The sequence below is a fragment of the Cydia pomonella genome, chromosome 1 (assembly GCF_033807575.1).
Source record: "Cydia pomonella isolate Wapato2018A chromosome 1, ilCydPomo1, whole genome shotgun sequence".
NCBI classification, from domain to species: Eukaryota; Metazoa; Arthropoda; class Insecta; order Lepidoptera; family Tortricidae; genus Cydia; species Cydia pomonella.
Window position 1 is genome coordinate 48411155 of NC_084703.1, and position 21099 is coordinate 48432253.

Below are 21099 nucleotides of genomic sequence, written 5' to 3' on the forward strand. Positions count from 1 at the left end.
AAAAAAATTCCTTTTGCGTTTTCTGCACACGAGACGTTATTTATTTTTACACCTTGGTGGAAAAAAATCATTACAACGAATAAGTAAAGTTTTTTTTTATTTACAGACGAAAATTGCGAGTTTACTTTAAAACTTTAATATCTGTCAGTAGGTATGTCTAAACCAAGTCACATAGTGGCAGCGTCACAGCTAAAAAGGCGTTTTTGACTAAGTTATAAAAGAAACAAATTTTTACAGAAATTGTCATTATCTCTAAAACAAGACCGATTTCAGAAAACATTGTATGACATTTTAGTCTCTAAATGCGGTCAAGAATACACCTTTGAAATCTGTCGGGTTTAATTGGCCCACGGTGTATAGCGCATATTCGCTGAAATTCTTAGAGCATTAGATTTTTTGTTTGCCGCGGCATCTATGGTCGAGTAGCAGTACTGAGAGTTCCACTACTTGACGCTAGATGTAGACTACGAAAATAATAGTATTATTGGTAACAAAACCGTTGTATGGAGTGGGCACTCTTGGTCTTCTTAATTCTCTTTGACCTGTTGTAAACAAACCGCCTTGATGCATCAATGTTATATTTTACTATCTGTAAAAACTTGTCAAAAAACCGAGAAAATCGAAGTTCGTCAATTGAGGGCATTTTTCTCTCTCGCTCTAATTACGTCTTAGTGAGAGTAAAAGAGAAAGATCCCCGCAATTTGCGAATAGGCCCCCAGTACGTATGGTTTACGAAAGGTGCTTGTGCTACACTCTGGCGGCAGAACATTACAGTAATACTCCCTATTAAAGTCAATTTATTATTTAATCTTATTTTAAATTTTAATTGAACGTCTCATGTTCAAACTGTCCATAATCTATGTTCGGATCGAAATCGATATCAGACAAATTTAAATCGATCGAATCGTTCGAGTCATCGAACTGATCGAAATCTATCATCGAAGCATCGAAATCGATCGGGCTCTCTGCAGCCCTGATTTCGTTATCAGGGGATGTAGATCTAAAATAACAGTACCCAGTGTATTCGAGGAACATGAAGGTAGTTGGGGTGACAGGAGGCCGCTGGAGGCCTGTGTAGGCCTCTGCTGGCTGACGGGTATAACAATACTCGTCCTGATGAATTTGTCATTCGTCCTGAAAATGTACAGATGTTATTATTGCGGCGACACATAAGTTTCAAGAGCTCTCTCGTTCGATTTTTCACTTGTAAGGCTCGGTATATAAAATACCGGTAAAACCGGTTTATTTCGGTTTTCCTCCGTACTTTTATAAGACCGCGAACGTTATAAGAACTTTATTGTAAGCTAAATAAACCGGTTTATTCGACGAGCGACGAGACGGCCGGCCGGCTTGGTGGTGTGCCATTTAAACATAGACACCATAGGAAGAAACCGGTTTTTATTGGTCTAAACCGGTTAATTTGACAAGACCTGTTATCATAAAACCGGTTAGAAATATCGGTTTTCAAGCGAAACCGGAATTAAAAGGTTTTGTGCCAAGTACAGTCAGCATTAAACGTAGCGGATCAAACAAGGTTTCAAAGTATCTACCATTCTGAAACAGCTATACAAAATGTGGTGGTTATAGATGTAGAACAATGAAGACGATAAAAGATGAATGTAAATTTTGGAGATTCATCTCTATATTTGGAAAAGTTATCCGGGATATCAGATACTTTTGGCGCGTTGTTTCATCCGCTACTATTGATGCTGACTGGACATGATGACGGTTTGGAAATTTAATCGGTTTTCGAGCCTTGCTTGTGCTTACCCGGAGAGGTTTTACATTAACCAAAAAATTAATAAAAACTGTAGAAATAGAATCTATTTTAACATTTGTTAGCACATTCGGAGCTTACTACCTATTTTTAATTGACCGAAGCGTTAGCGAAGGTCTACGTTTAGACTCGGGCCATTGACATATATCTAAGGACGGGCCTTACGGGCACTAAGAATGGTCCAAGAAAGACCAACCGCGCGCGTGATGCGAACTCATCAACCAATCGCGTTGCGGCGTTAGACTGCACGATTAGCTCGAATTCGTGAGTGACACCACTGAACTAGCACCATTCTTAGTGCCCGTAAGGCCCGTACACCGTGGGCCAATGAAACCCGACAGATTTTAACCAAGCATTCCTGGGGTCATAAGGAGCAAAAAATTTTATATGAGTTTTGGCCAAATTCGCCAAAAAAAAATTGTTTTTTTGCCGAAAAAAAAATTTCCTTTTGCGTTTTCTGCACACGAGACGTTATTTATTTTTACACCTTGGTGATAAAAAATCATTACAACGAATAAGTAAAGTTTTTTTTTTTATTTACAGACGAAAATTGCGAGTTTAATTTAAAACTTTAATATCTGTCAGTAGGTATGTCTAAACCATGTCACATAGTGGCAGCGGCACAGCTAAAAAGGCGTTTTTGACTAAGTTATAAAAGAAACAAATTTTTACAGAAATTGTCATTATCTCTAAAACAAGACCGATTTCAGAAAACATTGTATGACATTTTAGTCTCTAAATGCGGTCAAGAATACACCTTTGAAATCTGTCGGGTTTAATTGGCCCACGGTGTATATGTCAATGACCCGGGGAAATTTGCTTTTACGTAGTAAGCAGGTTCAGTAGCTACATAGAATAAAATATCATTTTTGAAGACCTATGCATAGATACTTCACACGTATTTGATGAAAAAAAAAATTTTGTGAGTTTCAGTTCTAAGTATGGGGAACCCCCAAAATTTATTGTTTTTTCCTATTTTTGTGTGAAAATTTTAATGCGGTTCACAGAATACATATAATTATCAAGTTTCAACAGTATAGTTCTTATGGTTTCGGAAAAAAGTGGCTGTGACATACGGACGGACAGGCAGACAGACATGACGAATCCATAAGGCTTCCGTTTTTTGCCATTCGGCTACGGAATCCTAAAAAGTTATTCATACACAAAATCATTCCCGTACCCAAAACCCCGGGGTATGCTTATAAGATTTTATGTTTACTACGTACGTTTGTCATAGAAAAATAAATAATCTACAAATAGATAGGAGTTGTTAAATAGTAATCTCGCATTAATTTATGCATACGGTAAACACATTTCTGGGGGCCTAGTCAAGATCACAATCGTTTGCAGAAAACGAAACGCTAAGATAAACGTAATTAAGCAATTCATAACGTTTCGTTTCGTTTTCTGCAAACGATCATTTCAGCCAGACCCCCTGGACATTCAAAGACACAAAATAAGTCTCGGTTTCACCAAATTATTCGTACCGCAAAACAATACAAATGGGAACTTTCATCTCTGCCGAGTGACGATCAGTCAATTGTGATTGGTGCAACTGGTCTTAAACCTAACCCTTTGGACGCCGCGCCTATCGTGTGTCATTGTGAACGGCATGCACGAAGGTTCACATTGGGCTGTAGAGTTAGACCAACGCACATAGACTACCAAAAAAAAAGTTCTACCGTAAAAACATGGGGGTGATATATTATTCGCCGGTACCATACTAATTTGTTATATGATAGCAGTTCAAGTGTTATTTTAAACATATTCTATGAAATGATGACGTTTACTTAACACTTGCACAGGATGGGCTATCACAATCGCTGCCAACTTAGTTTGGTCCGACTCTAGCCCCGCGCGTCTATTGACGCCCTTGCCGGTCAAAGTCAGAAAAGGTTAAAAGCGTGTCTTAATATAGAAACAGAAACGAAGTACAAAGATTAAGTCGTCTATAAAATAAACTTTATACAGAAAAAGAAAACACAATACAAAATTACGTGCATATTCTGGATCATCACAGAACAGTCGCCATTGTCATAAATATGGTATAATATAAATATTATAGGACATTATTACACAAATTGACTAAGTCCCACAGTAAGCTCAATAAGGCTTGTGTTGAGGGTACTTAGACAATGATATATATAATATATAAATATTTATAAATACTTAAATACATAGAAAACACCCATGACTCAGGAACAAATATCCATGCTCATCACACAAATACATGCCCTTACACAGGATTTGAACCCGGGACCATCAGCTTCGTAGGCAGGGTCACTACCCACTAGGCCAAACTGGTCGTCAAAATATATAAGGTCGTAAATATAATCTAAATATCTAAACACGCCTCTATTGTCACGGCGTTAGAGTGCGTGTTCAGATATTTTTGAGCACCTCGGCCGCTCCGATTCATCTGATGGCGACTGTACCTAGGGGCGTTATTTCGTCCATGAATTACATGAGATGTGTTTGATGACTTTCCATTCACAAAAAGTTACGTCATATTTGGTGATATACGGCTTGACACCTCCCTCTGCATATCTCACGTAATTCATGGACACCCCTCCAAAAAGCGAACCAGATTGATTCCAAGCAAATTAAATTATATATACAATCAAGTAATCTGATTCGGAAACAGTAAACACATCGAATAATACAAAAACTGTAAGCCACAACAACACAACACAACGATGAAGTGTTCACCCATACCCGAACAGATGTTCCCATTTCTCCCCTTTGTGTTTCGCTAAACTCCATATTAGTATTGGCATAAGTGGTTTGTGACGTGCTGTATAAGCTGCGGTAGAGAGCCTGACCATTGGCATAAGCATCAGCGACCGATCGATTTAAACGTTCACCGTTCGCTACCATTACTTGATCGGTAGCATACGTTCCAAAGCGTTGCCCGTCGTCGTATTCACTGTTCGCATATGTATGGTTTTGTTCGGACATACGCATACACTGCTCACATTCAGGGTCAAAGCTTGACGTTTTTGGGCATTGATCTATCTGATTCATATCGGCAATACGTTCTTGAATAGTGACGTCACTTGGACGTTCGAATGGACTATTTTCCTCCGCGTGTTGAGGCTCCATGGGGTCTTTGGGGTCTTTTACAGTTTGAATGAAATTATAGTTGCACCAAAGGCATACCCCTGGAACGGACATTGGTAATGCGGTGAGAAACGGCCTCATCGGGTCCGTTGGCCACACAGGAATATTCCTGTCAACCCTCATATGGTCAATCGTATAAGGCAGCGTTCGCACAGTCCCCTGTTCAATCGCCCCCATCTGATCCATTTGCCCTGTGTCTTGGTAATTTGACTCCATATCTGTCAAAATCGGCAAAGCCTGATAATTATCGCACATAAGCGCAGAGGCCTCGATTTCCTCGTACGTCATTTCGTCAAACGCGACTGGTCCGATCGGCTCCATCTGTACATGTAGTACAACTTGGCCATTTGCCTCGATAGCCTGCATTAGATCATGTTCCATTTGGTCAGTTTCTCCTTCGCCGGGTGCTACCATTTGAACATTTTCCGGTTGATATGCGACTATCGGATTGGTACTTGCCGCTGTTATAGTTTCTGCTGGCCGCCTCTGAGGAGCAATCGCGAAGCTTCGCTGTTACACGGCACTATTATTGAGTGAAAATTTAAAAATAAACAAAATTACACCTACATTTTTTTTTTACCCTGATTCCTAAACGGGATAAGTCCGAAAATCACATACACCCTGGCAACACATCACTGGGTACTTTTCATGTATGGGCTCCCAACTCAACTATAATATTCATTTCGTAACGGCTCGCCGCGGTCAAGAGGACAAAACGATAGCTCAAATTAATTATTTATTTTAGGTTGTATAGTAGAAACAATTGCTTCATAAGTCATAAACGCACATGTGACACCCTTAATATAGCAACATCCATAGACTACGAAAACCGCTTACCGTTGCTTGTTTGTCTCCGTAGGCTACGGTGGCCAAAGTCGAGAAAAAACTGTCTAAAAATTGAATTTAGCGCAGAGCAAGTACCAGGGCCTCATGAGTTACGAGAAGGTGTCGTCGACCACCCCGCCGGGTCCCGGCGGCCGGGGCGCGTACGAGTATGAAGGTATCGCGGCTGCTCGCGTATCTTAAACAGCTGTATACTTTTGGCTTGTTTACCTGTATGATTTTATTAGTTTGAAGCAAGTTTAAAGTATTATTATATTATTTATTGACTCATAGTAAAAGTATTATATACACCAGTGATATAATCAAGCTTTTCAATCTCGTACCTCACTTTGGCAAACAAAACACGGTACTCGACTGAAAAGCTCTCTATTAGATCACAATTGTATAAAATACTATTATGCAACCGTTGTATAAGAAGGTTAAAAAAAGTCGAGTGGCGTGAGTTACAATGTGAGCCGAAGGCGTAAGCGAACATTGTAAAGGAACGAGTATTTTTTGACCTACTTATACAACGTTGCATACCTACAATACTTTCCCTACGAGTCAACAAAAATAAATCTTAATTTAGGTAAACAAAGCAAAGTATATAGCTAAAATACGCGAGCATACCTCGTTACGCGCCCGGCCCGCCGCGGCCCGGCCGGTCGGCGACACCTTCTCGTAACTCAAGAGGCCCTGGTACTTGCATTTTTGGACAGTTAGCCTATGGAGACTAACAAGCAACGCTAGGCGGTCTTCGTAGTCTATGAGTGTTGCTATCGGTGTGGTTACGGGTGTCACATGCGTGTTTCTGAGTTATGAAGCAATTGTTTCAATTATGCAACCAAATTAATATTTTGTAAGTTGGCAGCAATGCACTTAGTTTGAAACTGTATTCGTTTTGATTTTGTTAGGTTGGTAGCCATTAATCGCAGTAACGTTATAGCGATTTTAAAACACAAGTGTTATGTTTGTTATGAGGAATAGACAATATAGACTTTTGTTGAAACCTTTCATGTATGTTCTTATATGCGTGTCAATGAATGTATACAATTATAAATGACAGATAACAGTAGAGGAGTAGGGAAAATTAATAAACTACCTCCTGACTTCAAAAGTACTGGCCCAAAGAAATTTACATGGTTTTTGCGCAAATTTCTTTTGGAAAAATGTTATTATAAGGTTTTAGACTTTCTATGTGATAGTAGTATATATGTATATTGACATTGAATTTGTTATATTATACCTAAATGTAATTTAATATTAAACTGGCTGTACATCCTTATTAGTAATTGTAGGTTTATTGACAATTACTTGTTTTTTTTTTGTTTGTAACATGTATTTTAATTATAAATTAATTATATTTGGGTAGTTGTGTTTTTAAATATCGTACGCCGGAATGGTACATGATAGCTTCTACATGTGAAACATCTTATCATCTGTACTAAATGTATTTTACACCTATGATGACGAAATAATACATAATTGATTGATCGGTATATTATACTTAGGGCCCACCAATTTTATATATACACTGTGTCCCTAGCCATTGGACAAAGCCGAAATATACATATGCATTAGGGTATTTAGAACCAGTGTACAAAGTATCATAACAGCCGGTGTAGCGGTTTCGAAGAAATTAACAAATTACCATTTTTTACTTTGGAGCAGCCAGTATGTGTTAGTAGCTCCTAAGGTAATATCCTCAAAGAATAGTATGGCACCTTCTTCGACCTTTTTGATTATCTTTTTTATTTATGATTATCAAATAGTTCGAACAAATTGTCAAAAACACTGCCAAAGATTAACACAGTGTGTTTCTTTATGTTGTCGATTATTGCAAATAACTTTTGTTCTAAAAATGTATATTTTTATCTTTTGTTCTAATTAAAAAAATATTAACGTCAGAGCATTCCTGAAAAGTAACTCTACGTGGGATTTCAGGGTTTGTCCAATGGCTAAGGTCACCCTGTATATAATTGCCATAAAATTACCATCGCGGTCCGTTTCTACTTCAGTTTATAATGAATTATACTATAAGTAAAAGTCCTCTTTAAAAGACTGACCAATTTTTTTTCACACAACGTGCTACATAGCATGAAAGCTAAGCGTGGTCCGACTCTCGATTTTTTTCGGAACAAGAATGAAAGAGACAGCAACATGTACAATGAGTCATTAGATTTACCTTTCTCCTTCTTTCTGGGTTCACCATCTTATGGTTATTGACTATCCATTCCATAGTGCTTAAGAGTTTCTGAGCTACCGGCGGAAAGACGTCCTGAAACAAAAATAACATTGGGAATAGTTGCCAAACAAAAACACACACACAAACACACACACACACACACGCACGCACGCACACGCACACACAAACACACACACACACACACAGTGGGAAAAGTTGTTGAATTCCTAGGAATTCAAAATAAGCTCAATTGTACTTAGAAATTGTGCAATGAGGAGGGGTAAATGAAATTTTGAATACCAGCAGCCGCAGGCTAGAGGGAATTCGAGACCCGAGTTTGAAAAAAAATAAAGTTAGACACAATGTTTTTCATCACACTTGCGAAGAAAAAACTAATTTTTTTAGAAAAATAATTCTTAATTACGGTGACATTCGTCCGCCATTTTGTAATTTCTTGACAGGTTAGGCATCGAGGGCACAGACCTATTCGGCATTCAGCCACGAATATTTTAAACGGCTGCTAAATTAATCAAATTCTTTTTTTTAATTATAAACAAAAATATTACAAGTAAAACTCATTTATGCTAGTTGGTTTATATGAATACATGGCGTCATTAAAAAAAAAAGCTATAAGTCCCTAGGGAGAACTAGCTTTTTTTTTCACAATCCATAACTCCCTTCGGGAACAAAATAGGCCTTTGTCCTTCAGTACACCTGCATGAAATAAGATCTTTTTCGAGCAAATGTGATGAACAGTAATTACCAATTTTTTGGCTAGTGTTTTTACCCTTACCCCCTTATTCATAAACGTCTACTAAAGTTAATAAGCCGCTTATAATCGTTTGTCCCTTTCCATCATACCAATACGTTGGAAAGGGACAAACGATTATTAGCGGCATCGTAACTTTAGTAGACGTTTATGAATAAGGGGGTTAATGTTTTCATCCAAGGGGGTCAATGTTTTTTAAGAGAGGTATGGGTAATGTGAATGTCATCTCGCCTTGTGGTAGGGCACAGCACAGCAGATGTCATTCCAGGTCTAGAGCAGAGCCCAACTGGGGAAGTACCTCCACCTTACAGAAAACCGCAGCCAAATAACACTACACCCTACTCATAGTGTTGTGTTCCTGCCGGTGAGTAAGGTTGCCAGAGCTCAACGAGGGGGGTGGGGTTAGGGTCGGCAACGCGCATGTAACTCCTCTGGAGTTGCAGGTGTACATAGGCTACGGAGACTGCTTACCATCAGGCAGGCCGTATGCTTGTTTGCCACCGACGTAGTATAAAAAAAAATCCCCGCATCCCAGGGGTATGATTATTAGAACGTGTCTCCTCTCTGAAAACCAGGAACGTGTCTCACATGAAGACCAGGCGCAAAGTTCGTCAGTCATGGCCTCCCGGTTGATACTTTGTCACATGATAGTTTGGGTACTATCATGAATTAAAAAAAAATGTCAGCCGGTTGTATCGCGGTGGAAAGTCCGTCAGCTGGTCACGTAAACATGTAAAAAAATTTTATTTCAGCCATCTCATCGCCTCACAATTGATACTTTATATGATATTATGAATAAGAAAACCGTCACCTGATTGTATCGGGGTGGAAAGACCGCCAGCTGGTCGCATGAACGTGTAAAAATACGCACCGGACATCTAACAATCTTCTGACAAAGTTACATTCGGGAGATGACTAATCTTTTTTACTTGTTTCAGCGGTTGCCATTCCTCAACCCACCAACGGAGCGGCAGCTGACTTCAACGAGGATTCATTACTTTAACCACTTTAGGAGTTTTCGCCCAGGAGGCCATAGGAGGTCATGGAACTATGCTCCTGGCTCGCGGTCTATACGGACATAGTTGACAGAAATATTGGTTACCTTGATGGAGATGGCGTATAAGACTGGCGCGCCGAAAAACCAATGGACGAAGCCAAGTACATGCGCAGTAAAAGGTCTCCCCGCGTACGGGAAACACGTTTTCATGTAACGCAGAGACACTCGGATCTCTATGGAGCTGTCGTCAATCTAAAAAAAGGTTTATTTCTCAAAAAACATGATTCAAGAAATTAGGGTATAGGTCAGAGACAAAACTAGGCTGGGCCTTATCTCGGCCATCTGCGAGTGGGGATAAGAAGATTAGAAGACCAATTTATGATCCACCCAACGGTGCACGAAATGGTGCTAATTCTGGCACTCATACTCATATATCACTGATTTTATACAAGCTTTAATCCAAGACAATACCATGAAAAATGGACACGGAAACTGGACTGTATTTGCAAGGGCAGATTCTTAAGAACAAAAGCTTGAAAGGTTAAAGTTGGCTCGGCGGAAAAAAAACACGAAAACATGTCTAATTTTCAATCTTTTCAGTTGTAAAGCATAGTTCATATAGAATTGGTACGCACTAGAAGATTGTTATTTTTTTAAGTTAATAAAGTTATGAATGGTGAATGTTAAATAGTAATGTATTTAACTTTCAAATATGTATAAATAAATAAAAAACCTCTGTTATGTAAATAATTACGAACTGTTTTCATAATGGACCCCCGTCATTTTCTGCACAACAGTTATGTCGACATTTTTGGCGTATTGATTTCTTGTAGATCGCAATGAATTGATACCCTGGACAATTTGACTAGTCTTATTTAATTTTTTTTTCATGATTGCCCAGTAGTTTTTGATAGATTGAAATTGGGAACAATTCGAAGGATTCATCTCGCGGAGTATGTAATTGGCCTGATTATTAGCATACCATGCCAAAAGTTTTTTTGGGTAGTGGCAGCTGGCTAAATCTGGCGAACATTTCACAGGACCGTTATGGGTTCTAATAAATGCCAATACTCATTTCTCTAAGCACCCTTTAATATAAAGGTCTGACTTCATTGTTGACTATGTTATAAAACTTTTCGTCTTACAGCCGCAATTATAAATTCCTTGCCATATCATATGTTTTTTTGCGAACTTGTCAAGTTTCACGAACTTATATTTTTCGGGTAAATTACCTCTATTATTGCCCATATAAAACTTCCAACCGAGTAGTTGATTAAAATCGAGTTTTACATACGTCTTGTCGTCCAACAACAAGCAACCTTCGAATTTTGTCAATACTAGTATTTTAGCTTGTCGGATCTGTTTAACAGTCCGATTTGGCTGTTTTATTGCTCGATAGCTCTTATAGCCACCTCTGAGGTGAAACATCTTTATCTTTTTAGAAGTTTCTTTGAATTTTTGGGATAAATCGTAATTAGACCGTCCTGAATTTTGTTTGATTGACCTTTGGACTTTATTGATGACATTACCAATTAGATTTATTTAAATAGTAAGCATATTGTCGACATCTGTATTTTAAGATTTACTATAATTTACTTCTTTGTTAGCTTAATAACGACCCTAATGGTGACATTATTTCTTATGCTGACATTATTTCTGTAACTGTTACTATTTATTTTCTACCTTAATGACGACCCGTTCTTGGTGAATTTATTTATACAATTGAAATTTAAAAACTTTAGTAATTTTAAATGAATTATTAATTGTCACATGTTTTTCCTATAAATAAAATAAATAAATAAATAAATAAATATTTATAGGACATTATTACACAAATTGACTAAAGTCCCACATTAAGCTCAATAAGGCTTGTGTTGAGGGTACTTAGACAACGATATATATAATATATAAATTTATAAATACTTAAATACATAGAAAACACCCATGACTCAGGAACAAATATCCATGCTCATCACACAACAAATGCCCTTACCAGGATTTGAACCCGGGACCATCAGCTTCGTAGGCAGGGTCACTACCCACTAGGCCAAACCGGTCGTCATGTATATAAAGTAAGACAAACCGACAATCACAATATAAATTCCTAAGAATTTACCACGCGTAGTTTTAAGTGAAATTTTATATTGTGAGATAAATAAATCATATCATATCATATCATATTCCCAAAATCTTGTTATTTGTCCCAGACCTCCGATTAGTTTGTGTTTTCCTGTCGGCTGATAGAGTCTCCTTGTAACGTTTTATGACCCTACAAATACTAGCTTTTAGCATCTTAAGCGGCTTAGCTGTCTTTGTTCGGGAGCGATAAAAAATTTCGAAGTATTTGTGCACGATCAATCTCCTGTTCTCAATTTTCATGGTCGAAAACTGTAAAATGCATAAAGCTAAGAAAATAATATTTTCATCATTAATACTTTGAAGGTTGGTGATTGAACTGTAATTGTAAAAAAATAATCCCGCCATGGAATTATTATTTTTTAAACATTGCTAATTATGTGCCAATTCTATATGAACTATGCTTTATGTCGCTACCCTGTATAAAAAACTGTTTATTTCATTGTGTTCATCCAAAAGTTGGAGGTGCAGTCAGAACTCAGTTACAATTTCTATGCTTGTTAAGAAATATTTGAAATAGAAGTATATCTTATACCCAAGGCCGTCTTAAACTATACTGGGGCCCCAACATAAGAATTTAGCGCCTTATTTTTAAAGAAAATAATGCGAATTAAGCTATTTTTTCTACTATAAGTTTCTATTTATCTGATATACTGTTAACTGCGTGTCTTTTGGGGCTTCCTGGAGATGGGGGCCTTGGACACTGGCCCCGTGTGCCCTTATTGTTTTAACGTAAAGCAGGCTAAAAAAAACAGTTAAGTACATAGCTGTCATGCGATACGCGTGTGACAAAACTGACAAGGAAGGGTACCCAACTGTCCGACTCCGATTTGATTCATTTTGATATATGTTTTTTTTTTTTTTTTTTATACTACGTTTGTGGCAAACAAGCATACGGCCCGCCTGATGGTAAGCAGTCTCCGTAGCCTATGTACGCCTGCAACTCCAGAGGAGTTACATGCGCGTTGCCGCCCCTTAACCCGCCCCCCCTCGTTGAGCACTGGCAACCTTATAGAGTGGTCTAATATGTTATAGAGTAGTCTAAAATAACGGACACGTATTTTTTTTTTAGCTGCCCAAACTCAACCTGTTACATACAGACAGACGCGGCGGGGGACTTTGTTTTAAAAAGTGTACTGATATTTCGTGTATTCCGAAAACGGCTAACGATTTCGATGGAATTTGCCGTATTATAGGGGGTTTCCGGGGGCTAAAAATCGATCTAACTATTCGTAGGTTTTATCTCTGGGGAAACGCGCATTTTTGAGTTTTTATACTTTTTCCATCAGTGCCCCCAGTGTACATTTATTCGATAGCAAAACGTGACGTACGCGTTAGCGTTAAGTCTCATTTTGTATGGGAGTTTCCAAAACGTCCCGCTTGGCGTGCTCTTTCCAAATCCCATACGAAATGAGACTTGACGCAAACGCGTACGTCACGTTTCGCTATCGAATAAATTTACACTAGGGGTACAGATAGTTTTCAGAGTAACTGATATAAAAGGTAAAAACCTACACGGAGGGCACAAGTATCGCACGGCGCCTCAAATCTTTTGTTTTCTCGTAATTTCGAGACTTTACGCCCCCTCAATAACCAATTCATTGTATAGGTATATTATGGGTTGTTATTGCCTTCATTTGGCAGTCCCTAGCTGCGAATACCATAGCTCCGATTGACCTGATTAAGTGGGATGTGTTATTTAACACATGTGCGAGACTGAAAATCATTGTACTATAAAATTTATGCATTGATTAATTATAATTACGATATACTGTAAAATATTATACAAGAACATCCTGTAACTATAATTTAGTATTCTTGCAAATAAATGATCTTGATAGATTGAACTAAAATAGACTAGTACAAGAATAAATTACAAATGTTGAGAGGCATGGACCATAATCTAGAGATCGCGGGTTCAATATCTGTGGTTCTCAATTTGTTTAAGCTTCAAAAAGTTATCTTGTATTTTTTTCATAAATTGTTTTACGATTTTTAATTTTTTTTTAAGCCTGCTGGTCCTCTAGGTAGCCTCAAGAATGATTTTTGTATTTAAAATTTTAAGGACAGTACATGATATCCTGTATTCCCATTTGACTATGCCCCGCGTGACAACCTCCATGAATGAGGTATTTGTCCCCAAATGGGAATCATACACAATGTGTCTCTACTCTCTGGACATTAACCGAGATCCCGACTAGAGTTCCTTCTCAGAAATGTTCCAATATGGTAAATTATTTGATTAGATAAACATTAAAAAAACATTGTATTAGTTGTTCATGATGATGATCATACCCCGGGGTTTTCGGTGCGGAAATGTTTTCTTGTATTTATAACTTTGTCTATTGTAAAATAATTAGGAAACTATGAATTAAAAATAGAAGGTTAGCTTCAAATGCGCTTAGAAATATTAAAATAGTATTGGTTTTTATCGTTTTAACCTGTCTTTTGGCTAGTGTAAAACATTCCCGCACCGAAAACCCTGGGGTATGATGATGATGAGATTAAAGTAACACTAGTGACATGACAAACTCTTTACTTACTGTGTATCATTAATATATAATAAATTGTAAATCATTAATTTCTTCGTTAATACTGTGGCATGTGAAATGATGATGGGATGAGGTATGTAGGTTAGAAATACCCTAATCGACACATCCTATTCATCTAAGTCCAGATATTGTATATGTAAACACAGGTGTGCCCAGCAAGGACCCAGGACATCTATGATATTGGGTCAGTGGGATACGAATGTGTATGCGCATTGAGATAAATTAAAGAAACTTACATCACACAAAGTGTAGCCCTGGCTCTGGCTGGAGAGGATACCAATGGACGTGCACTGGAAGACAGTGTGTTGGTGCTTGGTAATCTTCGCTACCAGCTTCTTCAGTGACAAAAACTCGTGGTAATCCTCCTGTAGATAGTGGAGCATCGACATATTATCGCAACATACAATCTAGCACTTTTACTTTTCAGCTTATTTTGAAAAGTTATAACGCGCGCTCTTCACCAAGGGCTATAGACTAATGACTGATAATTTAGCCGGCCTGGGCCGCGCAGGTGCAGCGCACGGCCCACGCTTGACCTTGTTTACAAGTCTATCAATACAAACATTAATGACAACATTGCAATGACCAAGCAATTAATCAATACAAATGCAACTTCATTTAGCATCATACACAGGGCACTTACGTTGGCTATTTCTAAAGAAATCGGCATTTCACGATACGATGAGTCTTTTACGAACGGCATTGCGATGTTTTTGAGACGGCGAGTGATGTCAAATTACAGTTGAATGGAAAATGACAATTCGCGCCATTTTTCATAAATTTTAAGGTTTTTTTTTTTTTTTTATTAATGGCTTCGCGCTCCTGGCGCATTCAGCCAGACGAGTAAAACGGGGAAACGGAATTAAGGATTACATTAAAACGGGTAGGACGGAATTTTGGAAAAGGATCAGGAAAAGGTTAATAATTCAAATAATTTAAAGTTTAATGTTGTGACGTGAAATAAAAGAATACAATGATTTAAATATATATGGAGATGAATCATTAATATACAGGAGTGTTGTAATAGATGTGGGAAACGGAACTTTTAAATCTGACAGCTGTCTTAATAATATAGAACGGTCATATAGGTTACAATTACCAGAAAAAAAGATATGATTAAGATCAGCGGGATCAGTTCCACAAATACATGCAGAACTGGCCACACGATTTTGTAGTTTCAGGTGTTCCGGTGTACATACATGGCCCAATCTCATACGAATCAACATACTAGTTGCAGGCTTTGGCAAAGAGATTTTAGCAAACCAAGGTTTGGCAGGAATTGTTGTTTGTATGCTACGATAATGTAACGCAGCGGCACCCGCACCAGATGCCCATAATTTTGTCCATTCCATTCTTAGATATAATTTAGGCAGTGCCAACAGGTCTTCAGCAACATTCCTAAACGGAAACATGTCCCCAGAACTAATGGCATCTCGAGCCAAGTCATCCACCCTTTCATTGCCTTTAATCCCTCTGTGTCCAGGGATCCAGGCAATGGAAACCGAATACCCTTTAAGACGACATTTTAACAGTTGGCTACGGATTTGATAAATAATTGGGTTATTAGATTTAGATTTGAAAGGAAATTTAGCTATTGCCTGAAGTGAACTTAGAGAATCTGAGAAAATAATAGTTTTTTTAAGATGCATTATAATGATGAATTCTATTGCTTTCAGAATTCCAAAGCACTCGCCACTGTACACAGAGGACTCTGGAGGCAACTTTATTTTTTGGTAAATATTAGACTGGGTGTGAAGTACACCAATGCCAACACACCCATTGTCAGACATCTTAGAAGCATCTGTGTATATATGATCAGCAGCTAGGCCATCTGTTCCAATGAATCCCAGGAATTGTTGATTTTGTTCAACATCATTCTTAGAAATGCCGATATTAAGGAGAACTGGAGGATCAAGTATTACAGATTCATATTCATACTGGAAAATGGGAAGTGTTGAAGAGCTAACAGTGGGAGCTGAAATAGATTTAAGTTTTTGAAAACTTTTAATCAAACATGGAGGACTCTTGTGCTTCCAGTAGTTAGAAGTAGTTATTTGAAGCAGGAGGTTAGACAAGATAACCCAGAGTTGATGATTAGAAAATTGGGAGCAGCGGAAAATAAACCTATCACAAAGATATTGGCGTCGTAAATGGAGTGGAGGCTCAGCACACTCAACTTGCATAGCATTGATAGGGCTTGAATTCATGGCACCGCATATCATTCTCAGGGCTTTTGATTGAATACGATCTAATTTTTGGAAGCCTGCTACAAATCCTGGCTCTAACAAAAATGTTCCATAATCTAGAATACTTCTTATCAAGGCATTATACATTAATTTTATGCAAAGAGGATGCGAACCCCACCAAACTCCTGAAACACACCTAAGGATATTAATATTTTTTTCACATTTAGAAACTATGTAATCACAATGTGGAAGACCTGTTAATTTATTATCTAAAATAACACCTAGGAACTTGGTTTTATCTTTAATGGGAATGGAGCAGTTATTAAATTGCACATTGATTGGAGGAGGAAACAGTTTTCTAGTAAACAAAACTACAACACTTTTAGGAACTGAGAGTTCCAGACCATTTGAATCTAACCATAACTTCAATAAACCCAAAGAACAAGTAATGGATCTACTGGCCTGTTCAATAGAAAGGTTTGGTGAATATAATAATAAATCATCAGCATATTGCAAAATTCTGACAGTGCCATTTAAGGATGACTCTAAATTGGATGTGTAGATATTATATAGCAATGGACTTAATACGGAACCTTGTGGAAGACCTCTCCAAACTAAACGGGAAATCCTATTGTTGTCATCTATAAGAAGGCTAATGGACCTTTCTGATAAAAGATTTATTATGAAATTGCTTAACATTATTGGTACAGCTAATCTATGAAGTTTTGCTTGTAATACTGAGACTAAAACATTATCATAAGCGGCACTTATATCAAGAAAAGCAGCTACTACAGACTCATTTCTAGAAAATGCTAATCTAATTTCTGCAACTAATATACCCAAACTATCATAGGTAGATCTACCTTTTCGGAATCCAAACTGACTATGAGAAAGTAATTGGTTTTTTTCTACAAAATATTCTAATCTGTTTTTAATCAAATGTTCTGCTACTTTAACAAATACTGAAGAAAGGGCAATTGGACGATAAGAAGAAACATCTGTTGCTTGTTTGTTGGGTTTTAATATAGGAATAACTATTTGAGATCTCCAAGAATCCGGGACTGTACCAGATTGGATGACAAAATTTATTATATTCAGATAATAAGAGAGAATACCATCACTAGCATTTGCTAAAAAGGAATATGGGACTCCATCATCCCCAGGTGAAGTATCTCTTAAACTACTTAGTATACCTTTTAACTCTTCTATTTTAAAAGGCCCATTAAATACAGTATAATAGGAAGAGTCAAATGAAAAGGCAGCAGGGTGGAAAACATGTTCTTCGGGGACTGATGCTGGTGCTAATTTGTCCATGAACTGATTAGCAAGGTTAGGAGGAAGTGTCTGTCTAGATGGCTCATTGAAAGCATGTCTGAATCTTTTAATATTATTCCATACTATGGATGGTTTCACGTTAGGACTAAGAGTACAAAAGAGGACAAAATCGTCTCCAGCCTTCGAACTTTTTTTTGCGCAGTAATTTTTTAGTCTCACGAGCAACTTGTATATATATCTCGAAATTTTCATTTGTCATCGAATGACGATAACTTCTCTCTGCCTCCTTGCGGTTTCTGATTGCTTGAGAACAATCATCATCCCACCAAGGAGGAGAAGGTATTTTACCTGATACACTGTTTTTTACAGGGAAAATTTCATCAGCTGCTTCGGTAATCGTCTGGGCTAAGGCAACTGAGCAGCTAACTACATTACTAGCATCTATAGTGGGCAAACACAACAATTTCTCCTCTACGCGGCTATTGAAAAGTTTCCAATCAACATTACTTAAATTATACTTAAGCCTAGGGCTAGGTTTTGGAGATGGAGGAATGGAAGATGGAAATGTAATAATAATAGGGTAGTGATCACTCCCATATGTTGAATCTAAGGTATGCCAAGAGAGAGAGGATGCAAGATCGACCGAACAAATAGATAAATCAATAGCGCTAATTGACTCTGTTGGCGCTGTTCGGCGGGTTGGAGAGCCAGTGTTTAAAACACAAAGGTTGTGTTCGTCTAAGATATGTATGAGACGATCTCCATTATAATTAGATGATGAACTACCCCAAAACTGGTGATGCGAGTTAAAGTCTCCTAAAATTAACACGGGCCTAGGGAGAGAAGAAATTATTTGTTCAAGCTCATCAAAAATGGATGATGATGGATGAGGTATATATACAGAAATGATACAGATGTTATTTACAATGGCAGCAACAATTGAAAAATCATCGCTATGGGATGGAAGATTATAAGGTGAAAATGAAATGGAATTCCTGACGAGTAGAGCTACACCGCCCCATCCGCCAGGACGGTCCTCTCTGAGGCATGAATATCCAGTAGCTCTAAGAAGAGCTCCAGGCTTTAGCCATGTCTCAGAGAGGGCAAAAACAAAAGGTTGAAATTTGTTTAATAAATGTATTAGATCTTGCTTTTTATTTATTATGCTTCTGCAATTCCACTGAATAATTGTGGCCATTATTTTTAATAGTTGTAACAAGTACATCAAGCATGGGGGCAACGTGGGACGGTAGTTTTACATTGGGCTGAGATAAATGATTAATTAGGGCTTGAATTTCGTCAGCTACTGATGTATTCTCTTTGCGAGAATCTTGCTGTAGTGCACAGCCATTTGGAGGAGATGGAATGGTATACTCATTAACTAGTGCATTATGAGCTGCTACATCATACCCTGTCATGGTCTTTCTTACTGGACGTGGCTTCAAAAAAGTTGTTTTTTTGTAACTATGGGACTGCATGGTTGTGCTCGGGGCTGAATTATGGACTCTGTGATGTAAATTTGGCTGGGACTGTAACTGTGGTTGTGGTTGTGTCAGAAGGACATCGGCGAATGATTTAGAAACTGCAGGATGTAGTTTGACAGCTTCACCGTAGGAAATACAATTATTGGCCATAGTTATTTTAATATCCTTCTGTCTCTTATGCTCCGGGCAAGCCCTGTTCGTGGCGAAATGAAAACCATTGCATAAGCAGCAAATGGCATCTTCTTCCTCCACTGAACAGGTATGACCGGAGTGCATTTGACCACACTTAAAACACTTTGGTTTTGATCTGCAATTAGTTTTGGTGTGTCCGAATTTAGTGCAATTATAACACTGAATTGTGGGGAAAATATACAATTCAACAGTCAGTGAGTTGTAGCACGAAAATACCCGTTTTGGTAAGACTTGGCCATCAAAAGTTAAAACAACTGTTTCAGAGGGTTGCCACGAAACAGAACCATTAACCGTAACTCTATGGTTTAAGCGCCGCACTTTAAGAACATTTCCGCACCCAATGGGCACGGAAATGTTTGACAAAATTTCTTCATCCGACCACTGTGCAGGAATGCCGCGAACCAAACCCATACGGGTCACAGAAAAAGACGGTATGTATGCAGTAAGATTCTCTAACTCGAGACATGGGTCAGTTACAAATAAATTTGCATCTAAATAATTTGAGAATGACATTGCTATGCGAGTTCTGCCAATGCGCTTAACACTTCCGTTAATAATGTTTCTGAAGGCCTTTTTGACGAGGAATTTCCCAAAAGATACCGGGTGCAGAGATGAGCTTGCGTCAGTCTGTTTGAGTTGGACGTGAACCATAAAGGGTGCAACATCTGAATTTGAAAATAAGTTCCTACCAACCTTGGTGCTAATAGCGCTATTGTTTATATTTGTATTTAAATTGTCAGAGGGGATTATGGTAGGCTGCGTGCTAGAACTCGAAAGAGCTTGGGAGTTTTGTATGTTTTCCTGGCAATCGCACGAATATTCCCCGCCATTATTTTTCCTTCTTTTTTTATTGCAATTTTTGCATCTTTTTTGTACTTTATTTCTTTTAAGTTCACTCCTGCTACCCACAGAAGTGTCAGTATCCATTGCCGAATCAACGGTCACATTACATCCGACCTGGAGGTTTCCACCTCCAGGATCAGGAGGATCGTCGTCCCCCATAGAAAATTTACACGAAAAAACTTACCAACTATGAAGAAATCCACTAATTATATATACAAATAAAAGAATATATACAAAATATGTGAAAAATTATATACAAATTACCGATTTCCTGATATTACAATAAAAATAATGTACGAGAAACAAAAAACTAGACCGCCGCGTTTCACGTTTCCCGCGCTTTTTTTCAATTTTAAGGTTGTTTTGATGTCAAATCTTGTTTTTTTTACAAATATGGCCTGAATACGAGTTCTTCGGGCCAATCATTAAGGCGTTTTTACGTTTTAAACAACAAATGTTGTACTTTGTAACTTAGCTTAGGCAGTGTCTTATTTCTACCTGAGCGAATAACTCGCGAACGCGAAGCGGCGCGGCGCGGCGCGGGTGAATTCAATCCTTTCATACCTATGGAAGTGTCCTACATGGGCGATCTCCGAATGCCGTTGAGCCGCCTCACCGCGCCGCGTCGCGTCGCATTCGCGAATCATTGCCCACGTAAGCCGCGCTGTTAAAGAACTCGCATCCAGGCCATAATTGTTATAAAAAAAATGAACGTTGTAACGTCAAAAATGACGCGTGGTCCTTATCAGTGACAGATAGAT

General features: G+C 38.1%; 1 protein-coding gene across 1 annotated transcript; it reads right to left on the reverse strand.

Moving 5' to 3' along the window:
- Positions 1–596: 596 nt before the first annotated feature.
- LOC133528953 (uncharacterized) lies at positions 597–15142 on the reverse strand. The gene is made up of 6 exons (XM_061866481.1): positions 15002–15142; positions 14595–14723; positions 9776–9922; positions 7905–7997; positions 4493–5383; positions 597–1134 (listed from the first exon to the last, which is right to left on the reverse strand). The coding sequence occupies exons 1-6, from the start codon at positions 15059–15061 to the stop codon at positions 1126–1128; spliced, it is 1329 nt and encodes a 442-aa protein (XP_061722465.1). The 5' UTR covers positions 15062–15142; the 3' UTR covers positions 597–1125.
- Between the last annotated feature and the right edge of the window lie 5957 nt (positions 15143–21099).